We start from the raw sequence: 27,991 nt of genomic DNA, 5'->3' as shown, positions 1-27,991 counted from the left end.
CAGGTAGTGTATGGGTGAATGTGTTGTGTATGAGAATGATGTAGAGGCTAAAGTTTGCGCAGCAGACCATACACTGTATACTAAGGAGTACTGTAGTTAGTCCGTGCCTTCCCACGATCTACTCCGGATGGAGTAAGCAATACCACATTTTCCTAAGTGTTAAATAGCCGGCTGGTGGTTAGGCACTGAGAACATGATGCAGGTGGCCAGCCAACACTGCAGTCAACTATCAAGTTATAGATATAGAGCAGACAGTACAGATACATCTGAAAACAAGGCACAACGGTCTGCACACACGCAAGTGCTACGCTGCAAGCTCATCCTACGTAATTGTTCAACAGTTATGGCCCAGTTGGCGCAATTGTCAATGATACGTGGCCTAAACCACATGGTTCCGCCGCGTATTAGATGTTGTCACACTAGAACGCGCGCGAGAGCATGGGGATTGACTTGAGTTGATCCTTGAGGAGCTACGATTGAAATGGGCTGAGGAGCCTGCTATATAGGGGGTGATCCCCCTGATTAATGTTGTTCCGCTCCTCTATATATCTCCTATATCGTGACAGGAACATTGTTACACTAGAGTGAACCAATACAGTCATAGCTCGATTGAGTATCGTCTCGATCTCTTAGGAAAGAGTGAATATATGTATGCGCCCTGCTCTCGGCCTGGGATATCTGTCGTAAAGGCCCGGCATAAGCAGAATGAGGCCCAATTTCGACCATGAGCAGATCCTTGATGTCTGCATGGATGATGTTCTGTACGGCGGCGTGGAAGAGGACAGGGTTTTCGAGATTTCTCCTCCAGTACGAAGCGTTTAAAACACGTGGAAGAGATACAAATTTCCCCAGTAACGGAGGAGAAGAAAGGCATAGTGGGCATACCCGCAGCAGCGACGTCTTTTATCAAATTCTCATAAGCTGCATCACAAGCCCTCATATGATGCGAATGGTATGCATTGTCTACTCGAAGAGGACGGAAAAATACGTCGGGATTCTCCTGATTGAGCCTTTTTGAGGATTAAATCGATAGCAGCGGTGTCGCCCGAGATGGTTGTGCTATTGGGACTGTTTTCACAGCCAATAACAACACCCTCAGGAAGGTACGGTCTCACTCTGTCCGCGCCTAAGCCAAAGGCAGCCATAGTACCGTTGAAGAGCTTAGTCCTTGTAACGTATCCACGAAAGTAAGCGGTAATGATGGCCACTCTCTTGCTCAGACTGCCTGTCGTGTCTGCGGCCGCAATTTCGCCGCTAGAATGGCCAGCAACAGCAGCCGGCGTGACGTCCCAAGTTCTCAGAAGGTCAACAAGAACAATCTGTATGGCTGTGCAGAGAGGCTGGGAGAACTCTGACTCGAAAATGCGACCTTTCACTTTTGGCCTTCTTAGCTCGTTGCATATCGTCCACGAATCCGGATTTGCTGTTTCAAATTTACTGTCATGAACCCTGAATACCAGCAACAGATGTACGGCCCGCAATACGCCCCTCTTACTTCCACACGCAGGCCCATGGAGGCCTGATATTATCACGTAGTATCGAGAGTCCTCCTATATTGAGCCGTGCATGATTGCTCATGCCCGCGGTATTGTTGTGGAGAAAGAGGTCTACTTGCGCCCATGATTTGCCTTAGTCGGGCACCTCTAAGGCGTCCTTGCAATGGCAATGAGAGCGATTTGTATCAGTGAAATGTATTGTTAAGGAATAAGATGGCTGAGTTCGAGCAGCTTAGCTAAACTAGAAAGGATACAGAGGACAAAGGGATGAAAAGGCGGCGACGAAAGAACAGAAGATCTTTTTATTGTCAATGTGCGTGGACCAAACCAAGTTTTTCTCCTAATCTCTGAACATCAAGCCATCGTAGCTTTTTGTCTTAGCTCACGTTCAACCGGATTCTGCCTTAGGAGACGCCCTCTTCCTGTATTGAACTTCTGGGCCTTGCTTTACTGAGACGTATGCATCTACGACCTGGATTTGCTTTTTATCTCTTTCTCCCCAGCCTAGTTCAGGGCTACCTTCCCCCAAGGTCGACCCAGGTGCTTTTCTTATATCGAAAATAAGCAGTGTTTTGGCGACTACAAGCATTATCTCTGCCATTGCGATATTTTTTCCAGCACAGCTACCGGGGCCAGTCAGAAAAGGGTGAAAATTAGTGCGAATGTCGGCTACCATCTCCTTGGTTACTCCCGCAGCCTCATCGACGATCCAGCGTTCAGGTCGAAAAATGCCTGGATCTCCGTAGACCTCCTCGTTGCGGGAGTCGCACCAGGGAGCTGTGCCAACTATGGTTCCCTTAGGATAGTGGTTATTCATGATCTTGAGACCACCTGAAAGGATCTCTCGGGGAGGTTCGCAGGGCCCAGGGGGAACAAGACGCATGCCTTCATCAATACAAGCCCGAAGATACGTGCAAAACGTTAGCTTCGGGCCGTAGGTGGCATCTTCTGCTGTCCTGAATGTTCTTTGCAACTCATTGACAAGCTTCTGATAAGATCTCGGGGCTCTTACAAGGTACCAGAAAATACTTGCGAGGCTAGCAGTCGTAGTGTCAGACCCAGCGATAATAAGTAGAAGAGCCTCTGCGCGGAGCTCGTCTTCGGTATACGCTGCGTGACCTTCGCTGGAACCTCGAGCTTGACATAAGAAATAGAACATGTCCTGACGGCGCTCATTCTCAGGAATATCCTTCTGCTTCTTATATAATTCAAGCCGTTGGGCAAGACTGTCGTGGACAAACTTATCAAATTGTTGAACAGATGGTGGGGTGACAAGCGCGATGAGTCGATCTAGGCCGCGAGGCTTAAGCCAAAGAATCAAGCTTAGCAAAGGAGAGCGACATATCTTAATTTAAAATTAGCAACCGTTCTTGTTTGGGGTAACTCGGGCATGGATGAATCGATGTTTACCGGGTAAAAAAACTTGAGGTATTTGATAGTGTTGTACGGTACTTCCTTCAGAGGGTTGTCACCGGGCTCTTTGGTATTGAACGATCTCCCGAAGCTAAGATCACCCATAATATCAAACACAAGATGATCTATGTTTTTGCTTAGGTCCATGGAGGCAGACCACTCCGTTGTGCTGTCGTGCTCGTCCAACATAATTTGGTGCCAACGATCGATATGCTGACTCATGAACGCGGCGGCAGTATGAACCGATATATCAGTGAAGGCGGTATTAAGCATCTTCCGTCTTTTGGCATGTTCCGTAGGGTCGATGGTGGTTAAAGTTGTTTGTTCCCGAATGTCCTTCGTCAATGCCACGTAGAATGGACTCCGTCGCACATTGGACTTCATGCCGTAGATATCCGCATGGGCCTCCGGGTCGCAGAATAGGACTAAATTTGGGGCCACACGGATTCTCTTGCCATAGATCTGGAATAACTGCCAGAGCCAAATATGGCGCTTGCCAGTGACCGTGTAATACCACGATGGTATACCGCTTGCCTTTGCCCAAAAAGGTCCAGGAACATGCCGTAGCGGGTGGAGGTGCACGTTGTAGAAAGCATTGACGAGAAACTGCCGTGCGGTTAGCTTGTGTCAGCTTCCTTTGCTCTACTCCTGCGAAACTGCCGAGATGGCTGGGTGAAGGAGAGAGTGAGGAAGACGAACCAACACAGGCACAGCCGCACAAAGCCAGAAGAAACCCCTCATGGAACCTATGTCTGAAATAGACGTTTCCAACATAATCAAGGAAGTGAGTTTTACGGGATAGTTTGCCTCTGGATATCTTCCAACGAGATAGACTGAGTGTTTCGTGATTTACCGACAAAACGATGTCGGAGGTTGAATCGTTGGGCCGAGTGTACTGTATAGCAAGGGGGAAGTAGGTCAATTAGCAACAATTGGACCTCGAAGTTCAGCAGGCATAACAAGACGTGGTTTCCGCACTTGAGAACCAAGGGATATTGTTCGGGCTTAGAACCCCAGGGCGCCAATGAAGGTAGAGCCGATGGATTCCGACCCTCGACGAACAATCCTAGGGAACGGTCCGACACTGTTGGCAGCAGGCAGCGGGCCTCGCAGCCAACACAGGATCCCTCCGCCTCATTTGGTTTCAGTGTGGCCAAATGCGGATCGAAACCCCGCTTGTGCGTGCGGCGCAGGGCGACTATATTACATGTGCCCATGTACCGATGCCGTCTGGTTTAAGCGCTTCCGTTGACGCGCAGATTGGGGCGTCAAACCTGCAAGGGTGCTACCGTGACATCTCCCATTGGTAGTTACTTCTGTGATCAACCCACCGAGATTGCACAGACACCACCGGTATAGACTTCCAATCTTACGAGCAACCAAGTTCCCATGTTATGCGATTGTCAGGACTCTTAGAAGGATCCCGAATGCAACCATCCAGCCCCAGCTAGCGGCATTTAGTGGTAAAATATTGATCCTGATTCAACTGTCAGGTGGGGGGCAGATTGGTCTCAGACCATGGCCTACGCTTGGCGTGTGCACGCTTAAAGCGATCTTCAAGCAATCTAGAGTGAATTATGACAGCTCATTCCGTCAGCGTTATGTCGCAGTGAAGAAAGCTGCAGCGTTGTCGCCCTGCTTTGTCGACGACCTAATCCGCCAGGTTAAGAGCCGTAGAGTCATTAAAAATGCGGTTACCAGCATCTTGAGTGTTGGTAAGGATCCCTCATCTACCGCTCTCGCCTTCGCATTCTATGAAATCTCGAAAAGACCACATGTATTCGCCAAGATGAAGGCTGAGATGGAAGAACAGTGGGTTGACCGTTTTCCTCGCACTTGTGACCGATTCTGACTCCCAAACAGCATAGTTTCCGATACGCTGCCGACCTTGGCTGACTTGCGGAAGTTGAAGTACATCAAGATGGTCATAAAAGAGACTCTTCGAAATCACCATCCCCGTGAGTACAACCCCACCAGCTCTCATGTAAAATACGCTAACCAAAAGCTTTTTGCATCATACAATCAGTAGGATACAATCCTCGAGTGCCTGTAAAAGACATTACCCTGCCGCGGGGCGGAGGAACAGATGGCCGATCCCCTGTCGCTGTTTTGAAAGGCACCCAAATCAGCAAGTCTCTTTCCCTTGACTGATGCCTCTTGCGACATCCGTGCTGACTTTTGTGCTTAGCATATAGCTTGCTGTCATTACAGAATCGTGAAGACCTCAGTGCCGAGGACGCCAGTCAGTGGTTACCGGAGAGATGGGGTACGTACCGTATCGTGAGCCCGAAAATCTTGGGACTGCAATTGGCAAACTTTTAACAGAAACATGGAAGCCTGGAAATCAGGCAGTATGTGCCCTTCAATCACGGGCCGCGGATCTGCCTTGGCCAGCGGTTCGCCAATCTCCAATTGGAATACTTTTTCGCAAGGCTGTGCCAAGAATACGAGAGCATCTCACTCCTGAAGAAGACTCGACCACAGGAGGGATTGATGAGACTGTAACTTAACACCAAGCTGGCTTATCCCGTTTATGCAAAGTGCGTGAGAAAAAGCAGGGAACCAACTAAGACTTAGAGCGATGAATAATCATGATATTGTCCCAGTCCCGCAACGCTTGGGATTGCCTTAGGCATATCAGACTTCTGAAGGCTCGAGCTCAGGGAACTTCAACCACAGCTCATGTCTGCTAAGTAGTAGCTCAGCTCAATCCACCACAAGCTCAGGTTCAAAAATGGAACTAAATTTTGTTGATACTCCATGCTGATCTCCACTCAGCAACGCTAAAGGTGGATCACACTAAAGCAAAATTGCATCTGACATGAACTTCAACGTAGACGTGACAAGTATCATCCTCTGTAAATATTTAATATAGGCAGGATCATCATGACTGGAAGGGAAAGGGGTGTCTCTGGACTAACTACGAGACCCTGGCTTTTAGTTACTCAGATCAACCCAGCCCGCCTCGTGGACCTGGCCCTTGCTGCCGAGCCCGACATTCGAACCGGCAACTCCACTCCACCTGACCCTCATTCCTGTTGGCACGGGCGAGAATCTGCTTTGGTCGGGTGCAAGGTAGACTCTAAGGCCGGACCATTCCTCTCCACCCCCTTCTACCGCTTTTCGCCCAGCTTGACCCCTCCATTCCTTGAACTCAACACTTCGGGACTCGCCTCGCGGACCAGGTGTTCTACGTAACCCAGGAAGGCCTACAATGACCTTGAAAGCCGCTGCCAGCGCAACGCGGGTGATCCCATCACCCAGACACTTGTGTGATCCAGCCCCCCAGGGGAGGTAAGATGACAACGGACGATCCAGAGACACAGTCTCCGGTGACGGGAATGCGAGTGCATCGTGGGACGCTGTTACTAGGTCGATGATTGCACGCTGCGTTGGGACTATCTTGTAGGTGCGGAGTGAGGACGCACGGTTGGGATTCGGCACTGGAGCTGGGCCAGTCGGATCAGAAGGGTTGGCAAGGCAAGGCACATCATCTCTGATGCTTTGCGTGCTGGCCAGGCTGTGTACTTGACGGGCTACAACGACAGTTCCACGGAGGCGTATGCCCTCGAGCATGCTGTAAAATGATGAGCTTGATTCCAGTGAGACATGGCCCGTTGTGGGAACTTACTAACGGAGTAACTTTTCATCTGCCTCTTCAGAATCATCGTGAGAAAGCTTGTAAAGGTCTGGAAGGTGCTCGCTTCCGCTTCCAAGGTAGTAGTCCAAACATTGTGAAAGCAGACCGGACATGATGGTAGTCCCCGCAGCGCTTATGGGCATCACCGTACCGGCCACGCACTCCTCAATCGACTTTCCTTTCTCCATCATGCGGGAAAGCAATTGCTTTCCATAGCTTGGCAGACTTGGCCACTCCTCTTCACCATTCTTCTTGGCACTCGGGCTTGTATAACTAGCCCCAAGCCCGAGTTTTGCGGCGACACCGCTCAGCCAACCCACCCGAATATCAACTTCTTCTTCAAGTCGAACCAGATTCTCCAACCCTAGAGCAAGCTCCCTAGCTAGGGTCCTGAGCTTGAACGAATAAGCAGGGTCGCTGTCAAAGAATACGGCAGTAAACATAGCTGTCAACAGGCCATATAGTTCTGTCTCGGTGTAAATACCGTGTGGAGACGTTTCGGTGGTTTTGATAGGCAACGCAAAGAATTCTGCTACAAAGCGTGTGTTCAGGGGAATAATAACGTCACGGACGATATCAACTTCTTGGGTGCTGATGCCCGGATCTGCTGGACTCGGCGGGAGTGTCTGAGCTGCTTTCTTCAACAGATTGGCTACTGTAACTTTGAAAAAATGTTTGATTTCGTCCTCCCATTGCTTCGGTTGATAAAGACACTGATCAACATGAACGCGACTTTGCCGGTTAGCCTGGCCATCGCCGGCGAGGCAGAAGTCCTTTGCGAATATTTTCCCCGGTGGGCTGACGAGGTAAGATATGGCCTCACCCCAAGGCACGTAGAAGTCCTGATTGTTGCGCAGCACAGTGCTGACGGCTTTGTGCGATTTGATTACTACTGGATCCAACTTGCGTTGAGGCCGTGCCCACGAGTATTTCTCAGCAGTATTGAGCTTTTCATGAACCACCTTATTCTCCTTGGGGACCACGAACGGGAAATGTGCGTATATACTGTTGTAAGCAAAGTGGTTGGGGAAGGCTCGGAAGATAAGCTTGTGCATTACGTGCCCTTGATTCACGTCAATATCGAAATTCGCCTCATTGTAACCCCAATTGGTCAGGTTTCTGGGGGTATAGTCAACGGTGTAGAAGCGATCACCTCTCACTAAGCAGACGGCATCTGATAGAATGGCTTGAGAGGTGGTGTAGTTGACGCAAAGTCCAGAGCCGGACATCGGAGGCTTCGACTTTTCTGCCACAATGCCTGGGTAGAGCTCAACAGAGTCAGGAGAATCGTAGAGCGCCATGAGCTTACTTGCGACGACGGGGTCGGGGTTAATGTCCTCAAACGTTGCGTGCCTTTTCAATCCGAAGTGTTGCCGGAACTCATTGAGTGTTGCAACATGCCAAGATCTAGCCTGAGCAACGCCTAGTATTTCCACGACTCTCAACGCATTTGGGACCTGGTTGGCGCCAAAGGCCCCTGCGACATCTTCGATGGAGGATGTTAGTATCTCTACCAGTTCGTCGTCAGAGTATGTCCCATCGTCATCGCGTTTAAGACCTGCGAAGTCTCGGTTCTCTGGCTGGTCCGAAATCTGGTCCTCGAGACGGCGGAGAGCAGATAACATATCGGGAACAGTTGATTTTGCAGGATCAGCGCCATCTAGTGCCTTGCGTAAAGATATCGTTGTCCACTCCTCATCACGCCTTGATATGGCGCTATGCCATCGGTAGATGAGATTGAACTCGACCGACACTTGATTACCAGTGGCTTGTGGTGCAGGCCTCCCGTTCATGGCAGTCTTCTTCTCGTGTGTACGGGGGTCAAGATCCCAAGTGGAGCCAGACCGATTCAAGTTTAGAATCGTTCGGACATAGTCCTTCAGGACGATGTTGACATACAACCCACAAGTGATTAGCCGGCCTGTCTGGAACAGATTATTATCATAATCTCTCCATGCCTTATAGTTTTGATCGGATTTAGGCTTCGTGAATCGGCCCCCCTCGTTAATGCTGTGAGCCGATTAGTAACGATCTGCTTTATATGGCAAGTGGGAATCATTGAGACATACTGCGCAAGCTGAGATACAACGTAATTATGGAAACGATTGAACATGATAAGGAACACTCCTATCCCCGGAGGTAGTGAAAAGGCACGTTTCGAGGAGAAACAGTCCGGTTTCAGAAGTCCGTCTTCATACGTTCGCATCTCGTTCTGTTCGTCTTCGTTTCGTCCGTAGAGTGGGGAAAGGTCGAGATAAGATGATGTGGAATTAACATTATGATCCTTCACATCCTGTATCATTGAGCCCAGTTAGCAAGAAGATTTGGAACATTCATAAGTCAGGCTCAAATCGTACAGTCTGGAAGCAGTCATGCGTGATTATCGCAGCGAGATAGAACAGCACTGTCATACCAAATTAGCTATATATGACTGAGTACATCAATAGAGCATGTAATTTTTGAATTCCAGAACTTGCAAGCTAATGTCTGTTTTAAAGGGGAAAGAATGATTCTCGATTACAACTCACTGCTGGAGATCTTATTTGGGTGCTCTTTGAAAGAAGATCCGTCACCTCTAGCCATGAGGCTGTCGAAGACAAGCCCTGGGTCGGGCAAATCAGGACTCTGAAATATCACTGAAGACACGGTTCTGGTATAAGGGGTGTTGGCAGCGCCCATCAGGGGAACTTGTGGGTTGTTGAAGGATCCATCAGCTTGGCGATATCGGTAATCCCTATCGAGTGTGCGAGGTGGCGGGTGCTCTAGGGCATCCCACAAGTTGTTTACAAACCCATCTGTGAGTTGCTTTCCCACACGAGAATGAGGAGGTAATTTAGCCAGTAGCGTCACGAGTCTTTCAAGAAAGAGTTCACTGTCATCTTCTTCTCCACTCACAGACACTTGGACCAAGTCGTTGAGAGTTTTATAGTCCTCAGAGTCTAATTCTTGAAGGTCTTTCAGCAGACCTGTCTCCTTGAAGGTTTCGTCATTCCCAGGAGTCACCGAGTATTTAGGAACGGGGGAAAGCGACTTGGTTATCACCTGAATGGCCTGCGCCAATATTGGGGAGAATGGGGCCATGGCAGATTGCTTGCGTGAGTGGTAACTCATGAGTTTGGGGGACTTGTCTCCTGCGACCGAAAGCCGACGCCCCATAATTTATATCCACTGACCTGTATCGGGTCCTTACTCGGTACTACATGTTAGGACTTTGGTTCAAACATGTGTCTATGTGCATTTTTGTGCAGATTTGCTGGCTATCAAAAGCCCCCAAGCGCCGCCATTCCTTGCAGTTGCAAATTCATTGCGTAGGCTCTTACTTTGGCTGCATGCTATCCACTTTGATAGGCTGAGTAGCAAGACATATCTTTCCGAAGCCAAACATAGCTAACCGAAACGAGAGCCCTTGATGTTGCATTTGGATCCTTCAGTGCGGGCTATACCGTTGGCTCCACTTCGGTTCCGTGCAGATGACAAGGCTGTCTTAAAATGGAATGGGTTCAAACAGCTGACAGCGCAATTCGGATCTTGGCTCAGGTATGGTTTGAACTTCACCTGCAGCACCCACCATGGGTTTGGTAAAGCGGTCCCGAGATTTTCTGGCAACCCATGCCTCTTGAGGCTGTTGGGAGGTGCAGCGGTTTTTGCGACTAGACCTAGCCGCCAAAGGCAGCCATTATTAGACGAGCCAATTGCTTCATTGGGCAGCAGTATGATACGGCGGGATCACTCGGTTCCGATTCATGAACGCTAAGGCCAATAATCATGTCCAAGATTATTTTCAGATGAGCGATGGATTTGTGCATGCGCCACCGTGAAACATAAGCATGCCACAGCCATCGAATATGTTCCTCACAGCGTGAACGAGAGTGTGACGCATCCGCAGATGGCTTTGGCAAAAATTCGTGTGCAAGCATTAAAAAAGTCAACTTTGTCCGCTTTCTCTCTATCTCTAGCAGATCACCAGGCCTAGTACTTAAACCTGCATGGCACTTTGACATTGACGAATCAAACCTCTTTCCATATCTTGAAAGCATTCCGTATTTTCCTCTTGCTTTGCTTTGCTTCTCCCGATAGGATATCAACGACCAAAGATGACGTCTTATTCGTTTACTAGGACGGGGGTTGCAGTAAAAACACAGCGCTGCTTCCCTCTTTCAGTTGCCTAGCGCCGAAATTTTCAAGTTACGTGAGCCGGCCGGTTATAGCTGGTACATTTTCTTATATAGTCATTCGCAGCTGCTCTCTGCATTTGTATGGCATGCGACCGCTATTTTTCTGTATGAATCAGATGGCAATAAAGGGAAATTACTTGATTTGGTAAGTTTTCCTCCATATTTCACCTGAACATCTGCCCTTGGCGCCAGGATCGAGTGCATGCATGGCGTATTACGCCTCGAGGTGGGGCAAAGTGTTGATACGTGGACAACCTGCACCTGAGGGTTTCACGCAATCCTGTGGGCAACCCCTGGGTTGCTACTTTGGACTGAAGGATTCACCCGTCTCCTTGGCTCTATAAATATCCAAAAATAAGACTGTGTGACTTTACGGAAGAGCAGCATTACATCAACCCCCACGTAAGAAAGCAGTGCAGAAATGGCCAAGACGATACATGTCTCGCGGTAACTACAATGCGAGCTGCGTGATGATTGCGTTTGAGTTGTCAGTCTCTATGTCATACAAAACCACATTAGGGTATGTTTAGAGAAATCTTAGACGCCCAGAATTGGAACCACGGCTGCGTGAGTTAACAGTTACACTTATCGTCTTGACTGCTACCTGAGACAGATAGCTGGACGGGATCGCGGTTTAAAGTCATCCGAAGCTCTTCCAGTGGGGCGCGAATTTATGGCTGGAAGTACTATCAATTCAACTACAGCTTCAGTAATACCACAGTGTAAATTTCTCTGGTTAAGAATAAGTGATCAAGCAGCTCCTAATTCGGGAAGCCCTTAGTGGCCCATAGTGGTTCGTTTTCCAGAATCTAGTCCTCGTCTCCATGAGTATTCTTGATATATAAGTGGTCGAGTCACAGATGACCGTTTGCAAAACGTACAAGAAAACGTCTGTAGTTCTGAAAGTAGGAGAGACTAAACATCAGTATACCTCTAAGTAGTAACAAAGATACTACCCGCTTCACCCATTCACTCGGCTTAGAACCCTTTTTATACTAGACACTTGTCCATGAGAAAATTATAAACTGTGGTCTTCTAAATACAATTCAAGATAACTAACTATAGTCATACTCATGATCGGGTCTTCGATGTATAGTATTCTGCAATGTCTTTGGAACTCTCTCTTCGGTGCTAGTGCTTGGCTACGGCCCAATTCGTTTGCATAGCATTAGTCTGACGATAATTCGGACTCATGATCCACAACACGAGAAATCTAGTTTATTTTGTAGCAATCATGATCATCATTAACGAATGTATTCAAGAAGAAACTACACCCATCAAGTTTAGTCTATTTTATTAAGTTAATGTGTAGCCTTTATATTATATTCAAAATTACGTTTTGGACCTTCCGTCTCACATGACCGTATCAACAATTTTCTAAAGTTTGCAGTGCCATATCGTAGTAGTGGTCTCTGACACCAATCCTTGACCCGGATTTCGATTATCCGATTTTGAACAGGTATAAATAGAAATTACCACGAAGAAAGCGTGCCATATACGATGCCTCCATACAACGAGACCGCTTTATGGAATCGACGGCATGCAAGCGGGGCAAGGGTCCTCCGTCGGGCTGTACAACGGCGTGTGGCGGATGGAATCCTCATACTGACACCACAGCTTCTGCAACATGCAGACCATGTGCACATTTAGCTTGCCCACGCATTGAGGTGGAACCACCGGGGTAGGGCAAGGGGTCGTCGTGCTTGTGGCCGAAGTGATTGATGTGACAATAGTCGTCGGTGCATCTTGCCGTGCAACAAAGGTATGCGGGGCTGCAAAGACAGCTGGAAGGAGCGTGAGGATGGATGAGGCCCTCATGGTGATAATATCGTGACAGTTGTTTGACACGGTCTTGTGGTTTTAAGGAGGAGATTGGTGGTTGTCTTTGAGAATGCGGATCTGGTCAGAAGTCGAGAAATGACCATGGCCAATATATACTGCTCGCAATATGCGAAAACCTTTCGACTGTGCACGCCACCAGCAACGTTGCCCACAAATCCGGGTATAGCTGAATAGCGAGGCCAAGCGCGTGAGCTTTCATATTTGAATTTCAGTCGGGGGGCAATCAGCCGACAGTGATATACGAACAATTTTGTCGCTTTGATTGGCCCAAACCCGCCAGCTTGTATGTGCTAAATCTGGAATACGACATTATTGTAGTACGACCCGGCCGCCGCCGAACGATGGGCACAGCCATCTGCAGCATTCCTTGCGGCATTTCCGCGCTGACAGTATGCATTCGTCATCACTTGTAGCGAAGTCGGGCATTCCATATTGCCATGAAGGAGCCTTGCCTTGTGTGAGTTTGGACTATGGCCAAGTTATCAGGTTGACCCAAAACACTGCCGTAGCCATAACCAATCATCAAACGAGTCCATTTGGCTCCGAAGTATGACATAGGTTGCCAGACTTTAAATTTCATCGTCACGTATGCAGATTCACAATGCCAAATCAGTACGTAATCGCACGACTCTTGTGTTTTGTGAAACGTTGACATCTTTCTGATGTGATCCTCTTGCAATCCTGCAACTATGCATGCTATGGCTTCATTTTTGCTTAGCTGGCTACAGACACATGCAAAAACATTTAAGTCCAAATGAACTCAGCCTCTTCAGATACGTACCTCTGAGTATGAGCTGAAAGGATCGTGATCGATCTTCGACTCATAGATTATGGAGTGGGCTATATCTTGCAGAGTAATTAGTAGTTACATTTTATGCTCCTTTTAAACCAGTCCACTGTATTGCATTCTACTTTCATTTCACGACTCCAGACCGGACAGGAACTTGACGACGAGACTGTAGGCCTCATCTCTAACTCGCGCATCATTAGACTCCTCGTCCTTCGTCTTGTCCCAGCCGTGCGCGACGCCGTCGAACCGCTTCAAGAGCACGTTTTTCCCAGCCTTCTGCAACTTTTCCGCAAGCTCTTCGGCCTCAGGAGCAAGTCTGTCCTTCTCCGCAGTGATGATCAACACGCGGTCGGGAAAGGTATTCGGGTCCGCCGTCAGGACTGAAGCTCGGGGATCAGCCGGGTCTACACCAGGCGGGAGGTAGGAAGACCTGAAGGCGTTCATGATGATTCCAAGAACTGGCGGCACAGGCGGAAGAGACCCATCCAAGGTCCTCTTCTCGGCAGGAGGAATCGTCATGTTAGTAGACGGGTAGAGCACTGCGACAGCGCGAATGACATCGCTCGAAATCTTGGACTGTCTTTTCAGATTTGACGCCGCCGCAAGGGCGAGATTACCACCCGAACTGAATCCCGAGAGGACGATATTCCGAGAGTCGTACTCGGTCGGCCGTTTGATCACCTGCAAGACGAGCTCTTCCGCATCTTCCACTGCCGATGGGAACGGGTACTCAGGTGCTAACGCGTAGCTGGCATCGAGCACCGTATACCCCGTCTGGTCGGCAACGCGCCGGCAGAAGACATCGTCAGATCCGTGGGCTGCAAAGACAAAGGCACCCCCATTCCAGTTGAGGACGACAGGCTTCGGTCCAGTACCGACCTTGGAGTTGTCTCGAAGCGGTCAGCCGCGTGGATGTGAAGTTGCGCCCTATTCTGAGCTGCGGCAAGACTGAAGAGAAGACCTACAAACATTGACTTTCAACTCACGCTGGCCATCGCTGGACTTGAATGTGAATGAGTCATCGGGCCTGGGCTCAGCCGGCTTCTCTCCATCGAAATACCGCAGAGCCGAGACGATCGCCTTGAGTCGCAGGTATTCCAAGTATGAATGTGCCATATGTTTTCAATCGCAGCCGAGGCCTTGGTAACCAATTCTTAATGTCACAGTATATAATGGTGGTATAATCGAAAAAGGAGTGAGTGCCAAGGTGTCAAGTTCTGGGTTAGCGTGGGTCGGCCATAGTAACGTTTATGTTCAGCACAGTGCTCTGTTTTGATCCCAAGTCCTAGATTCGGAGAAGACACGGACAATTCATGGAAAGCCGAAGCCCATTGGGGCTTCTACCAATTCGTGGAGGGAGATGCAAGGGTCGCCGCATGGGATTTCGACCTTTCCCATACCAGGGCAAGTCACAAGTAAACCCCCAGGGTGCAACCGACGATTCAGCTGTCCACGTTAGCTGCTGCGGCCTGTGCGCCATTCGATAACACCCGTGTCACTCCACTCGTGGACACTTATCGGTATCCGAGAGAAATCCATAATGCAGTTCCTGGTTTCGCGCAGATAGCGCCGAACCCTTCCCAGCCTCTCGGATGCGATATTTCTGTCTTGGTCCCCTCAATCGCGATCTAACGATGATGGGGGATTTTGGGGGACCTGACATCATCCTGATGGCCATGTCTGCTAACCACCAATTGGGAGGGCGAGGGGGGAAGGCTTGGCGAGATTAGCATCTGGCTAGAGCCCGTTTAGACAGGGACAGGGGCTGCCCCAACGTCGCGATAGCGCAAGACCATTGCCGTTTTCGTCTGTCGTCGCCGGCGCTTCTGGGAAGGACTTGCTATAGTGCTTCACCCCCAACCTCGTCGCATTCGAGCGTGCAACCAGTCGACATGTCGTCATGATGCGGCTGCTTTGTGTGCGTCTTTAGTCCATCCATATAGCTGTCAAGTTCTGCGCGCGGGGGATTGAGTTTCTCACACTCCTTTTGGGTCTATATCGTGGTATACTGCAAATATACACTTCTGCTATAATCGCCAAAAACTTCAAATCCAGTCTCCGCTCCTCGTAGAGCTAAAAGTTACCAACACAATGGCGCCCGTACAACGGCTAGCGAACACTATCCTCCCCACAAGATCGATTTCCGATCTTGCCACCAAGATCCTCCCGCGCCAGGCCTCGACGACCACCATCGTTGCCACGACCGAGACCACCTCCGGCGGCACGGTCCTTAGCGGCGGCGCCATTGCCGGCATCGTCATCGGCTCCATCGCCGGCTTTCTGCTGATCCTGTGGCTCCTCCGGTCGTGCACGAACCTGGGGAGCCCGGGCCTCTGGGGCAGCACATTCGGGTCGCACGACGAGAAGCCGCCGAAGACCTCCGAGCCGGCCTACCTATACACTCAGGAGACCAGAGGCGGCCACCGGCACGGCCACCATCACCACCACGGCCACCGGTCGCGGTCCAGGCACTCGCACTATGATCGCAGTCCACGCCGCAGCGTAGAGGTGCGCAACGTGACGACTACGAGGCCAGTGTACACCGAGCGTGGGCGTAGTCCCCGGGCGCCGCAGCCCACGTACCACGCACGGGACGCGCGCGATGCGAGACGGGAGCGCCGCAGCAGCAGGACTTATTATGGATAGAAAGCAGCTGGTGGAAATGACAGTGATAGTATGCTCCTTGGTCACAAGATCTGCGGGGTCAGAGCATTTTGCAAGCGGCGCATCGGCATGGCGTTTGGGTGTTACTAGATATCAGTCGATAACGAGTATGAATGAATTCAATGCAGCACATAATTACTCTCTCTGGTAACATTGAAACCGTCTGTGAAACACATGTCAAAACTGACTTGCGTAATCTTTGTAGACGTGACTCACTGTCATTGAGGGGCCGAGCAAACCTATTTCAAACGGAACGGGGATCGCGGTTGCTTCCTACCTCTCTCTCGTCCACTTTGATGCGCCGAAGTTCTTGTACTCACGATGCCCCCAGAGTCACAGGATTTGACCCCTGAGCGGCCACCAAGCCAGACTTCCGCCCACTCTCGGCTCGACTTCTTCAGCGACCCCGTGGGTACGGTTGCCATTGCCGTGCTCGCTGCATTCTTCTGGTGGAAGAGCCACATACGAGATCCATGAACCAGCGCTGGGTCCAGTTCAGGCAAACTCATAGAGGAGTTTCGGCAGGGCTTAACATCATGCTTGAGTCCTCGGATCAACAGGCCAGTGGACATACTTGCGAGTTTGATTCGTCGGCCAGCAGGTCTTTGGTCGAGGAAGAAAGCTATGGCAGTGCTATGGTAGGCAGTTCAATTGCCTACCCAACGACCTCGCAATTGAGCCAGACACAAGTTCGATTCTTGGATGCCAACACGCTTCCAATAATCTTATCATCAGGTACAGCCTGATCTGGCGCCTTAGGTGGGCAAGGGGAAAATGTAGATATTTCTAACACATTTTTCTTGATGAAAATTGAAGACCTAGCCCACCATTAGTAACTAGAGTCCGTTCCAAACATACCTTTGAAGAGTGTTTTACCAATCTTAGTTTGAGCCTTGTGAGGCTAAGCAATACAACACTATAACTTGGTAAACATAGCATGACTGCATGTTTAAGAGACAAACTTGACACATTCAGTAAGCCTTTCACGTGAGTTCACTTTCTGCAAACATATGGACTTATCCTGCTTCATTCAACCCTGGATTATCGTATTATCACTACTGATAATGTACACGATCGATCCCCTGCGTCTATCTATCTTGAATAGAGCTATATACCACAGTCCCCGGATCTCGCCTCGTTGGTTTGATTCAGACCCCGACAACTCTAAACATGTCCTTGGTCAACGGTGTACCGCCGTCTTTTTCTCTGAAGTATATGCCTCGCAGGCATGCGAAGACAGGGGGTATCGATAACATGCAAAAAAGTCAAAAAAAAAGGAAAAGAATACATGCCAAGTTCCTGGTAGTGTGTGGAGATTTGGGCAGCTTTTCCCGCTTGCCGAACCGAGAGTAAATGAACCGTTTCCTTTCCAATACTGAGTGCTCTGGGGTATATAGAAGGTACTTGTACAGTGAAAACACAAAGAAGACTTGATCGATGAAGTGATCCTCGCCCCTAGCCAGTACTGGCTGGAGCGGGATTGAAACGCCGTCCCAATGCAGTATGCTGAGTTGAACAAAAAGGAAAAGGTATTGTGAGTGGTGAAGTGGTTGCACACACGAGGTCGCAACTGCTGTGTATCAACCTCCATCGGACGGTAGCCTTATATCCGTATCCAGTATAGGTGGATCAGGTTTCCAGCCCGCCAACTTCGGTTCTAGAGGTACTGCCCTCTCTCCTTCGTTCTCTTGCTCGTCGTCTTGCTCTTCACCCAATGTCGATGTGTCATTGATTGTAGCGTCTGGATCGAAGTTGATGCTGTTCTGCGTACGCTCTTCCTCCTCGTCGACCGGGTTCAGAACTCTCGGCCCTGGTATATCAACGTCACTGACACGCACACTGTATTCCAACGCCTTCTTCCCATCCTTGATCAGTTCTTCCGTCCAGTCTAGACAACGTTTGATGCTCTGGTTGATTTTCTGAGAGTCGATGAGCAGCTCCTGGTGCTTCGACAGGTCCAACTGAAGACGCTTCTCATCCTTCTTCCTGTACTTTGCATCGCGTTCCGCCATCAGACTGGGGCTCAGAGACTCTGAGGCCGAGTCGGTGTCGGTGAACGAGTCATCCTCAAGGTCCTCTTCCTCTGAATCTTCCTCGTCGAGATCTGACAGGGCCAGGCCTTCAGTGCCTTCTGCGGCAGAGAGAGGATTCGACACCAGCCGACTCGATGCGGCCGAGGCCATGGACAGCCGTCCGGAGCGCGATAGCCTCCTGTATCGTCGGAGCTCTGCTGTCTGTTTCCGAAGCTGACGCTCCAAAGTCCGGTTGATGGCCTCCAGCGATGCATTCGTGATTTGGAGATCCTGGACTTTACGTTCCCGTCGGGCATTGGCCACCAGCTCGCTCACAGGATCTAGGGAGTTTGTTGACTTGGTCGGGCTCTGGACCTCGGAGTGCGACTCGTCGGGCGAAGCAACGCTCTCATCATCCGCAAAGTCCTCAGCAGCCTGAATGATGGACGCCAAAGTAAAAGGAGGCTGCAGCGGAGATGCTAGTGGCGATGAAGGACCCGACGGTACCAGACCCGCCTTGTACAGCTCAGCTTCACTTGTGGTCAAGCTTCCATTCCTGGAGTGAGCACTCAGGGACGTTCCGGTGCTGGTACGACGCAGCCCGACAGGTGGGCCAAGCTGCGGCGTTGCAGTAGCCTGAGGCCGATTGGCAGCTAATGGGGGCACGTTGATGCTCCTCGGCTGACCAGACTGATGTTGCTGGACGAGTTTCACGGGCGATAATGGTCTCTGGGCGGCTCCGTACCCATTCGGATGGGCGCCGGTTACTGGCCGGTTTGTGGGCGCTTTTGAGGAGGTGGACACGATCGAAGCCGGGCGAGAAGGAGCTATAGGCGGGCTAGGGCGCAGATCCGGGGTGCCGTTTGCGTAGATGAACTTGCTTGACACATTATCCTGGGACGAGTTGTGCGATGTCGGTGCTGACGTGGGCGGAGCTTGTCCATTTGCTCTGTTCTCGAGGGGGCCACCGCTGGCGTAGAAGAAGCTGGGAGCCTTGGCCAATGTTGGCTTGGGGGGAGGGTGGGGATGATGCTGGCTGGGCCGGGCATCGCTGGCATGGAAGAACTTGGAGTCGATTTCATCCTGCCTCGGCTGCCGAGTCAAGTCGGACGGTATGGAGCTGAAGGTTACGGCCGGTCTCCGGGGTGGATCGATGTCGTTGGGCGCAGGGGAGACACTCGAATGGCCGAGGGAAGGCCTCGACTCCCTGTCCCAAGCATCGTGGCGGTCCGGGTTCGGGGTGCCGTTGGGCGTGCCTTCTCTGCTGTCAACACGGCTCTGCCTGGTGCCAGAACGCGGCGTAATATTGCTGAGAAAGGATGGGAGCTCGTCTTCTGGGTGGGGGGTTGTGGCACCTCTGGATGGGGCACTGGCGGCCGAGTTTGCTGTGGTTGGCCGCTGCGTGCGCCTGGGGAGCGGTGTGTGCGTGTTGGCGGCCAGAGTCGGGACCTGGGTGGGTTTGGCGGCGATCTTGGGGGTGATGGGAGTTCTGCTCATACCCCGGGCGGCGCCGGCGCTGAGGGTGGGCAGCTGGGGTCGGGCGCCATTGGGGTTGGGCGACCTGCTGTCGTAGGGCATCGTGACTCGGACGTTTTTCGACATTGACGAGGCGGACGCTGGCGTCAGGCTGGCATTTTGATCGCGGGAGTCAAGGGGGGATCTCGCCGTCTGCAGCGAGGACGACGATGCACGGGGGGACCTGGCGGTGGCCGTGGTGGTGCTGGCGGCAGAGGGCGACCTCGAGGTTGCCGTGGGTTGTTTGGAATTGATGCGGCTTGGCGGTCTGGTGGTGGTGGTGGTGGTGGCAGCGGGCGTGGCCTCGGTGGTAATAATGGTCGGCCTGGATGTCTGGCGGGCGAGGGCGTCGGACGAAGGCAATCGCTTTACTGCCGCCTTGGCGTTGCGGTTGTTGTTATTATTGCTGTGAGTGGCCGAGGACTGCCGCGAGGACGAGGAAAAGGAGGAGAGGGCGGATTGACGAGATGACGGGCGGGGCCTGGCCGCGGGCGCAGGCGCAGGCGTGGTCAAGGTCGATTTGCCGTTCAATGCGTAGAGGGGCCCATGGGCGTGGGCGCGGGCGTGGGCGAGTGCGGCAGCGTCGGATGGGCGCTGGTGCTGGTGTTCGGGCTGGGAAGAGGCCTGTTGCTGCTGGTTGCGTTGCGACAATTTTGTGTTTGGGTTGAACTTGGCGATGGCTTTGGACGTGGTTGCGGTGTTGAGGGCGCGCATGTTTGTTGGAGTTGGGGTAGGTGGTAGCAGTACCTAGCCCCCCCAGAACCGTGACGGTGACAGCCGCCCGTTGTCACGGGGTTTCGCGGGTTGTGGTGTGGTGTGGTACCGGTGTGGTGTGGTGTGGGTGCAGGTGGCTGGCCGCCCGTCTTTAAGGGTGCAAGGCAACTACAGCTACAGCTAGAGCTACAGGCACGACGAGACCTGGAACGGAACTCTGTAGCAGCTGGCTCTCTCCAATCCTACCAGTGTTGACTTGTTAGCGGCCTGGCTGCGCATCCGCATCTTATTGCGGTGGGCGGCGGCACTGGCAGACCCTGATTTTCCCGTTCCTCCAGCCCGCGGGCCCTGCAAATCATCAGTGGATGCCCGGGGGCATTGGCCTGGTACCAGGAGATTTCAGGACGCAGAATGGCTCTTTTCTCGGTGGGCACGCAAAACCAGGTCGGGACTCGGTTGAGAGACAGAAGAAGCAGAAGAGAAATAAAAATAAAAAATATGTTTCATGCAGCCCAAGACCATTTCACGGAACCCGGAGACATTGTTTCTCAGAGTAAACACCTCGAGCCACTCGGATTGATTCTGAGATTGTTTATTCATGCGTCCACCGCTCTGCCCTCTTCCCCGCAGATTCACGCTTCTGCCGCCCACCACGTCGCGTCATACCGTGCATACCTGGCCCGCGTGGGCATGGCAACCCTGACCTGGGAATAAACTTAGCACCCGTCAATATAGCCCTGTTTCTGGCGTCCGGGTCGCGTCCGGGTCGCCCAAGGGGCAGAGCTGCTGCGACTTTCTTCGTCTGAAATTCAACAACCCCCATGCCCCCTTCCATCCGACCATGGAAGCAAGCTCAATGTTCCCGGTGGGTAGTAGCACGAACCAAGTGTCCATCACCCGAGGATGCGGAGCTGAGAGTACAGACGACCAGGCCGGTCCGACTGTCCAGCTCTCGTGTAATTAACTTATTAGATACGAGTCCATCCATGACATTGGGCCTTACGGGGTTACCTGCTCACTGACCGCACGTTGCTCCTCGCTGCCTTTGCGGAGCCTGCCGGCCTGCACTAGACATGACCGCCCAGACAAAATTAGAACACCAACCCCACCATGTGCTCAGTGGGTAGGTACCTAGGTACGCCCACGCCCTGTAGTTACGCCCGCCGCAGCGGTGCGCTGCTGAACACCAAGGCCCGGCCAGTGTGGGGTCTAACAATCTGGCGACGACGTCCCGCCGGCCACAACTGCAACTCGGTACAGACACATCTAGCTCAACTCGACTCAACTCGACTCAACTCTCCATGCTGCCAGCTGCCCGATAGGAGTCCCCATCGCCACGGATGGCGCTATTGGCTCTCTCTGTCCTCCTCGCATCTGTAGTCTGGCTGATATTCCGACCGCCGCCCCTCATGGAGACCCTCATGGCCCTATGGCGCGGCCATCCCAAGGTTGCTCAGCCTCCGACCACAGAGGCGAGCAGCGAGAGCAGCAGGCCCGGGGCCCAAGAGCCAGCCCAGACTTCGAGAGCACGATCTGATGGCGCCGCCATGCCCCCGCCTCCGCCGCCCACCATCAGCCCGCCCGAAGACACCACGGCAGCGTCACCACAAACTACACCCAAGGCCAAGTCGGCCTCGACCTCGGGCGCCGTCCCGTCCCTGTCGCTCTCTGCCTCGCCCCCGGCATCCGCGGCCGCCCAAGCACGCGTGACAGACGCGTCTCCGGCTCTGGCACCGCCCAGTCTGTCCACGGCCCCGATCGCGACGCCCTCGACGCTGATGCCGCCGCCGCCGCGCCCGCCGACCCTCAACAGCATCAATAACAGCAGCAGCAGCAGCAACCGGGCCCCGTCACACCTGTCGCCGGCGCCGGCGCGCGGGCTCCCCAACAGCCTGGCCTCGTCGGCGCGGCAGCCGGGCACGTCGACGCTGGCGCCGCCGCCGACGCACAGCGCGCGGCCCAGCAAGCCGTCACGCAAGGTGGTGCTGGAGCCCGGCCACTCGCCGCTCGACTGGGCCCGGTTGGCCAACGGGCCGGCCTCGGACCTGCGCAACCTGGGGCCCGGCGCCCCCTACCTCAAGGTGACGCCGTCCATGCTCAAGCGCCAGACGGGCCGCCGCGGCAAGGACGCCTGGACCGCCCTCGGCGGCCGCGTCTACAACATCTCCCCCTACCTGCCCTTCCACCCGGGCGGCGAGCCCGAGCTGCTGCGCTGCGCCGGCCGCGACGGCACCAAGCTGTTCGGCGAGATCCACCCCTGGGTCAACTACGAGGGCATGCTCGCCAGCAGCCTGATCGGCATGCTGGTCGAGGAGGGCGAGGAGACCGGTAACGGCGCCATGGATGAGATGGACTGAGACCCCAGTCTACGGGAATAGTCGAGATTCCTGGCCGGTTGAGATTCAGGCCACCAGATTGCCGGGCCCTCCGGCGCGGCGGCTGCAGCATCGTGGCCTTCTGATGCATTATGCCGGGACTACGGCGCCGAAGACTATCAACGAGGCGCCAAGCCCGGCCTCACAGATTGGCAACCCACCGGAGCTCACTCATCTCATTTCCCCGCCGATTTGTCCGAGAATCAATGGCGCTCGGCTCTGGTGGCAGCATAGAGCTGGCAAGCGCGGTATGATTTGCACAAGGCTTGATCTGCATGGACAAAGCCAGCAGTGAGGTATAATTACCGCTAGAGTTTTCAGATGCCTGCCAAATTTCTTACTTCCTTGCTATATAGGAGGAGCTAACTTGAGGGCTGCTCACAACGGTTGCTTAGATATCGTGCGTGCCATGTAGACACATCTATCAGTACTTAAACTAGACCAGATAGAGAGATACCCTCACCAATAATGAATAACTCAACGAACAAGTCGTGCATGGTATTCTGTCATTCATTCGTGCATTACACCATCCCGGACTAGGCGTCTACGCTTGTGTGTAGCTTTGAAAAAAAAAAAGCGAAGCAGGAACAGTCCAGGTCTGTCAGATGTACCCTTGGGCCAAGCCAACCATCCCATCAATAACTGCGGCACTTCACATCCCAGCGCCATGTTTCCGGCAGATCAGATGCTACCTTAACGCCGCTTGAACCGGAATCTCAGCTCGTCCTCACTTTCGTCCTCGTCCTCGTCGTCACTGGCGGGGATGTTGGCTCTCCTGGGCCGCTTGGCCGGTTGCTGCCTCGGCGGCGGTGCGCCGGCTGACCTCTTGATACTATGCCTCGACGACTCCGACCTCTGTGTCGTGCGTTGTGACGGTGAGGATTCTTGCTGGGTGGACGCTGCCCTCGTGCTGCGTTTCCGTGTGCCGGAGAAGACAACGTCTTGGTCGTCATCGTCATCCTGCACCGTATCAATTTTGGTAACATGTGAGCTACCATTCAGCCCAGTTCCTTCATCTTCAATGTCGTCTTCGCCATCGCGGGGCTCCTGGCGGGGTGCGGATGCAGCCGCAGACCTGCGGCTCTGGGTCGCCTGACTCTCCCTGGTGGCGGCGGTAGATTGAATTGATGTGTTCTGACTGTCGCGCTGGCTTTTCTTCTTTCCTTTCCGACCACTCTCGTCCTCGAGCCAGTAGTCGTCGCCCATGCCGTACCCCTTGGCCTTGACCTCCTCAAGGGCTACTATGATTCTCTGCGGAGGCCGGGCGGCACCCGCTGCGCCACGCTGCTGGAATTTCTTGAAGTTCTTGCGTCCATTCCAAGCTGGGTCCCACCGGCCGGTCGCAACGTCCTCTTCACGGGTCCGAGGCGGCGGTGCCTTCCGTAGCTCCATTGGTTCTTCCAGTTGCAGTCGGCGGATCTCGGCCAGGTCCAGATCTTCGATCCCGGCTTCGAGGTCTTCGCGTTCTGCACGCGCGCGCGCTTCCTCCTCCTCACGTCTCTTGCGTGCCAGTTCGATGACATTAGAGTCGATGATTTCCTTCTTGACTCTCCCCGTCTTGCTCTGCGGCTTCTTGCCCTTTGATGCCTGAGTCTCCTTTTCCGCTTCGGGGTCCGGTGGCGGAGAAGGCGTAGGCTGCCTAGGAATCGGATCTTGGCCTGTTTCTATGCGGCGACGTTTCAGCTGAGCTGCCGTAGGCGCAAAGTCTTCCTCAATGTCCAAAGCCTGCGAGATCCTAGAGGCGGGGCGTTTACGCTGCGACCCTCGCGCTGTCTGAACCAACGCATCGGGCTCTTCGTGGCCTCCATCTTGAGACACAAAGAGGCCTTCCTGAGAGGATTCTGCCACAGGTCCAACTGAGACTTGTGACGGGACAGCTACTAGACCGTTATCGACCATGGCGGTGTCGCCGTCGTCTGAGTCGCTATCAGCGACAAACCCCTTGAACCGTTTTCTAATCGGAGCACGAGTCGGTCGCCGCGGCGCACTAGCCCTTGACCCTGTAGCGGATTGCGGCTGCTCATTCTCATTCTCATTATCAACATTCATAGGTTCTGATGCAGAAGAGTTTTGGGGATGATTTTGAGTGGCGCGTGCATCGTCGATCTCCAGCGGTCTCCGTAGACTACTGGCATCGCAGCTCAATATGGCATCGAGAAAATCTTTCTGGTCTATAAGACGATGATCTAGTCGAAGTGAGACGTCGGTGTAGAACTGCTCGTACCAGGCTTGAGCACTGCCTGTTGGCAAACATCTGACGACAACAACGCCTTTCCCCTCGCTGCCATCCTCGAATTCGCCCAGTCCCTTTTCGCCCGCTACGGATTTCACAAAGCGAATGAAGTCGTCAATTTCAGTCTCACCCGGGATCACTTCCTTGTACAGGGCCTTGCCCTTGCCGTTGGTGATGGGATCCACCAAGGTCTCGTGTTGTTTCTGGTCGTAGAAGATAAAGGTATAGCCGTCAAAAACTTCAGCCCGAGAAGGATTGGGTGCGAATGACTCAGCAGGCCTTGTCACAGGTTCGTTGCCGGGGTCTGGCAAATAGTCCATGGCATTGGGCCAGTTGCCGTCGAAGTCGGCCTCCAAGGGGCTTCGATCAACGCCGCCTTCGAGCACCTCGGTTGTGGTTGCTGTGATGAGACGATCGACGAACTTGTCATCGACAATAAATGCGCCATTAACTAGAGCCTGAAGCCCCTTGGACGTATTGCGTTTCTTGGACACGACATGAGTGGTGGCTTTCATGTCGTAGCCCGAGAGGAATTTGAGGTCCAAGTGCTCGAGGTTCTGTCGAAGCTTGGTGTAGGCGCCAGCGTCGAGCTCCTTTCGCGTGAACGAGAAGCTCAGGACCACGGGCATCCAGGTAATCTGAAAGCCGGACATGCTGCCCATCCTGAGCTCGTTCTTGTCCTGTGTGATGACATATTGTTCCTTTTTGATCTTGTGGCCATTCACAGTGGTGCCTATCTTGGAGCCAAGATCTTCGACAGTGACTTTGGACCGACTCGATAGCTTTTGCTACAGGATTTCGTCAGTGCGCGCACCACGCGGCGTAGGACGGAGAAACGCACCGAGTCGCCTTCGCGGACATCGTCAACGGAAATGGTTATGTGCTTGCGGGATACGGAGCTGGCTTTTTCGCCGCTGATTGCCAGCATGCCAGCTGCTCCGGGTTAGCAGTTGTACCACGGCGGTAGGTCTCAGGAAGTGTCGGGCATAACCCACGTTCAGCGACCGTCCGTCCAAACAGGTAGCGCTTGCCCGGGCGCAACCAAAGCCGCTTGCCTGGATTGAGCTGTTTATTAGCGGCATGTTCTCACAGAATGCAACGCAAGCGACAGCAACACACCTCTGAAGGCAGCGCCCTCGTGTTCGAGGAGCCACATGGCTGCAGGCGTCGGCGGCGTCGGCACGGCGCGCGGTGGTGATGGTGAAGTCCAGAGAGTCGAGCTTCAGTGGGGCAGCCGTGGCCCTGGTCTCGGGCGTCCAAACGCGCTACAGGCACCAGTTCACGTGGGCGCTAATGGGACCACTGGGTGCGTTCCCATCCCTGTACAGAGTAGCCTGCCTGAATTAAAGGTGCCAGGCAGGGGGCAGGTAAGCTAGTACACCATTCACCTTCAGTAGGTATCCATTGATTACCCGTCAAAGGGGGCATTCGATTGGATATTCTTGCGAGAATGGATTCATTGTATCAGGTGCACCTTTTACGGACTGGCAGCCGAAGTGGCTATCCAACTGAAGCTGTGCATGGTGCTGCTGGTTTCATTTCATCCAATTCGGTACCTACGGTCAGGTCAACCTTTTTCAACATTGGGTCTCCCAGCCTCATTGTTACTCGTAGCCGACACAAACTAACACCTTCCTGTCGTGTTCATACCATGCGACTGGTTTACTTCAACTCCTAAATTCAAGAAAAGTCGTTGAGGTGACGTCCCACGGTATGCCAGATCAGCCTACACCTGTTGTCCTGCAAGACATGCCGAACTCGGGTGAGTACGCATGAGAAGGATACCGGAAGATCCTAGGTGCCTGCAAGGCAAGCGGTCAAGGACGGGCTTCACCGGTCATGGACTGATGCATACCATCAAGACAAACCCCAAAGCCAATCACAATTTTTGAATTGACATGGATATTATACTTCCCTTGCAGATGTTGCATTGAACCCCCGTCATTGCTGAATTTTCCAAGGCCATCAACCGCATGGTCTAGCGGTTTCTCAATGCCGCGTTATGGTACCACTATCTTTCAGTTGATACTGGACTTGGTTCACATGATGATTAACTGAACAGATTCGATGGCTCACGCGCCTGTAGGCAGCCTTGAGCTTTCCCCATAACACGGTGGCGCGTGTCGATTTTGAGCATGTAGGAATTCTTGTTCTCTCTCTGTTCCCTATAATATCAATTGTACTGCAGCTTTATCCGTGATTATTTCTCGTTTATTCATCTATTATTATATCTATTTTCATAATAAGACTAATTGATAATATCGCAATCATTACTATCTTGTTTTGCATATGCAACGTGCAGATGACTGTAGTGGCATGATTATCCGCATCGTTGGGCGGGCACTGGCACCCATGTGCCGGCAAACACTTAGAATATCTAAAACGGATAGGAAGGACACGGGAGAATGTGCCGATCCGCAGAGGACCTCGAGAGCAAAGCTGCGGTCAATACGTCTTACGGTGTTGAACTCAGCAACTTACAGCAGATGCTGGCGTCTTTACTAATATTTTTCCTTTTCGTATCACTCTGCAGGGCCTTGGCATAATCGAGGGCTTTTTGACATCCAATCTCAGATCGCAAGTCATTGATATGTCTCATCCGGTTGCAAGCCACAATCAATTGTCGAGTGTTGTAGAGTTTTGGCTCTGATATACTCTGGTGGATTTACGTAATGGCAGATATGAGTGCACAATCCTACTCGAACGCGTGGGTGGAATCTAACCTCTGGATACGACAAACATATAATTATAGACTGCCAGATGACTTCGTGCCCAGAGCACAACTTGACATACGGGGAGCACGGTGGCAGTCCAAATATCCAACCAAACCAACCGCCCATCGACGATGTACATCTTCAAAGAAATACCGCTCCATACGCTCGGCGCCATAATTGGTATGTGGAGGTTCAGCTCATGCGCCCAGCTGTGAAAGTGTCGAAGCATGTCTTAGATATCGAGCCGCGGGTCTGTGCCCTGTTGAGGAATGCTCACATTTAGACCCCATCCAGGCCAACTGAAGTAAGACAGCCTGCAGATTGGGCTTGACAGAGCCAGCAATCAGAAGCATTGTGCATAGAAGTCACAGTATCAGGACTTACAAAGTGCTGTGATCTTTTAGTTCG

The 27,991-nt window shown here is 52.5% G+C and overlaps 7 protein-coding genes across 7 annotated transcripts; 2 read left to right on the top strand and 5 right to left on the bottom strand.

The window, feature by feature from the left end:
- Window positions 1-1,884: 1,884 nt before the first annotated feature.
- Window positions 1,885-3,650, bottom strand: JN550_006440 (uncharacterized protein; the record flags this gene model as incomplete). The annotated part of the gene is made up of 3 exons (XM_049318179.1): window positions 1,885-2,841; window positions 2,907-3,515; window positions 3,609-3,650. The coding sequence occupies 3 exons, from the start codon at window positions 3,648-3,650 to the stop codon at window positions 1,885-1,887; spliced, it is 1,608 nt and encodes a 535-aa protein (XP_049171659.1).
- A 2,196-nt stretch (window positions 3,651-5,846) lies between these two features.
- On the bottom strand, window positions 5,847-9,630 carry JN550_006439 (uncharacterized protein; the record flags this gene model as incomplete). The annotated part of the gene is made up of 5 exons (XM_049318178.1): window positions 5,847-6,486; window positions 6,541-8,559; window positions 8,619-8,842; window positions 8,907-8,953; window positions 9,078-9,630. 5 exons carry the CDS (start codon window positions 9,628-9,630, stop codon window positions 5,847-5,849), a joined length of 3,483 nt encoding a protein of 1,160 aa, XP_049171658.1.
- Window positions 9,631-13,485: 3,855 nt separating this feature from the next.
- On the bottom strand, window positions 13,486-14,472 carry JN550_006438 (uncharacterized protein; the record flags this gene model as incomplete). Its single annotated transcript, XM_049318177.1, has 2 exons — window positions 13,486-14,246; window positions 14,322-14,472. 2 exons carry the CDS (start codon window positions 14,470-14,472, stop codon window positions 13,486-13,488), a joined length of 912 nt encoding a protein of 303 aa, XP_049171657.1.
- A 975-nt stretch (window positions 14,473-15,447) lies between these two features.
- JN550_006437 (uncharacterized protein) lies at window positions 15,448-16,002 on the top strand (the record flags this gene model as incomplete). Its single annotated transcript, XM_049318176.1, has 1 exon — window positions 15,448-16,002. One exon carries the CDS (start codon window positions 15,448-15,450, stop codon window positions 16,000-16,002), a length of 555 nt encoding a protein of 184 aa, XP_049171656.1.
- Window positions 16,003-17,600: 1,598 nt separating this feature from the next.
- On the bottom strand, window positions 17,601-20,261 carry JN550_006436 (uncharacterized protein; the record flags this gene model as incomplete). The annotated part of the gene is made up of 1 exon (XM_049318174.1): window positions 17,601-20,261. One exon carries the CDS (start codon window positions 20,259-20,261, stop codon window positions 17,601-17,603), a length of 2,661 nt encoding a protein of 886 aa, XP_049171655.1.
- Window positions 20,262-21,670: 1,409 nt separating this feature from the next.
- JN550_006435 (uncharacterized protein) lies at window positions 21,671-22,618 on the top strand (the record flags this gene model as incomplete). Its single annotated transcript, XM_049318173.1, has 1 exon — window positions 21,671-22,618. The coding sequence occupies one exon, from the start codon at window positions 21,671-21,673 to the stop codon at window positions 22,616-22,618; it is 948 nt and encodes a 315-aa protein (XP_049171654.1).
- Window positions 22,619-23,329: 711 nt separating this feature from the next.
- On the bottom strand, window positions 23,330-26,025 carry JN550_006434 (uncharacterized protein; the record flags this gene model as incomplete). The annotated part of the gene is made up of 4 exons (XM_049318172.1): window positions 23,330-25,657; window positions 25,711-25,802; window positions 25,865-25,924; window positions 25,989-26,025. 4 exons carry the CDS (start codon window positions 26,023-26,025, stop codon window positions 23,330-23,332), a joined length of 2,517 nt encoding a protein of 838 aa, XP_049171653.1.
- Between the last annotated feature and the right edge of the window lie 1,966 nt (window positions 26,026-27,991).

This window comes from Neoarthrinium moseri (genome assembly GCF_022829205.1).
Source record: "Neoarthrinium moseri strain CBS 164.80 chromosome Unknown scaffold22_Wmoseri_CBS_16480, whole genome shotgun sequence".
Classification (NCBI taxonomy): Eukaryota; Fungi; Ascomycota; class Sordariomycetes; order Amphisphaeriales; family Apiosporaceae; genus Neoarthrinium; species Neoarthrinium moseri.
The sequence above is the reverse complement of the archived record's forward strand: the minus strand, read 5'-3'. Positions and strand labels throughout refer to the sequence as shown.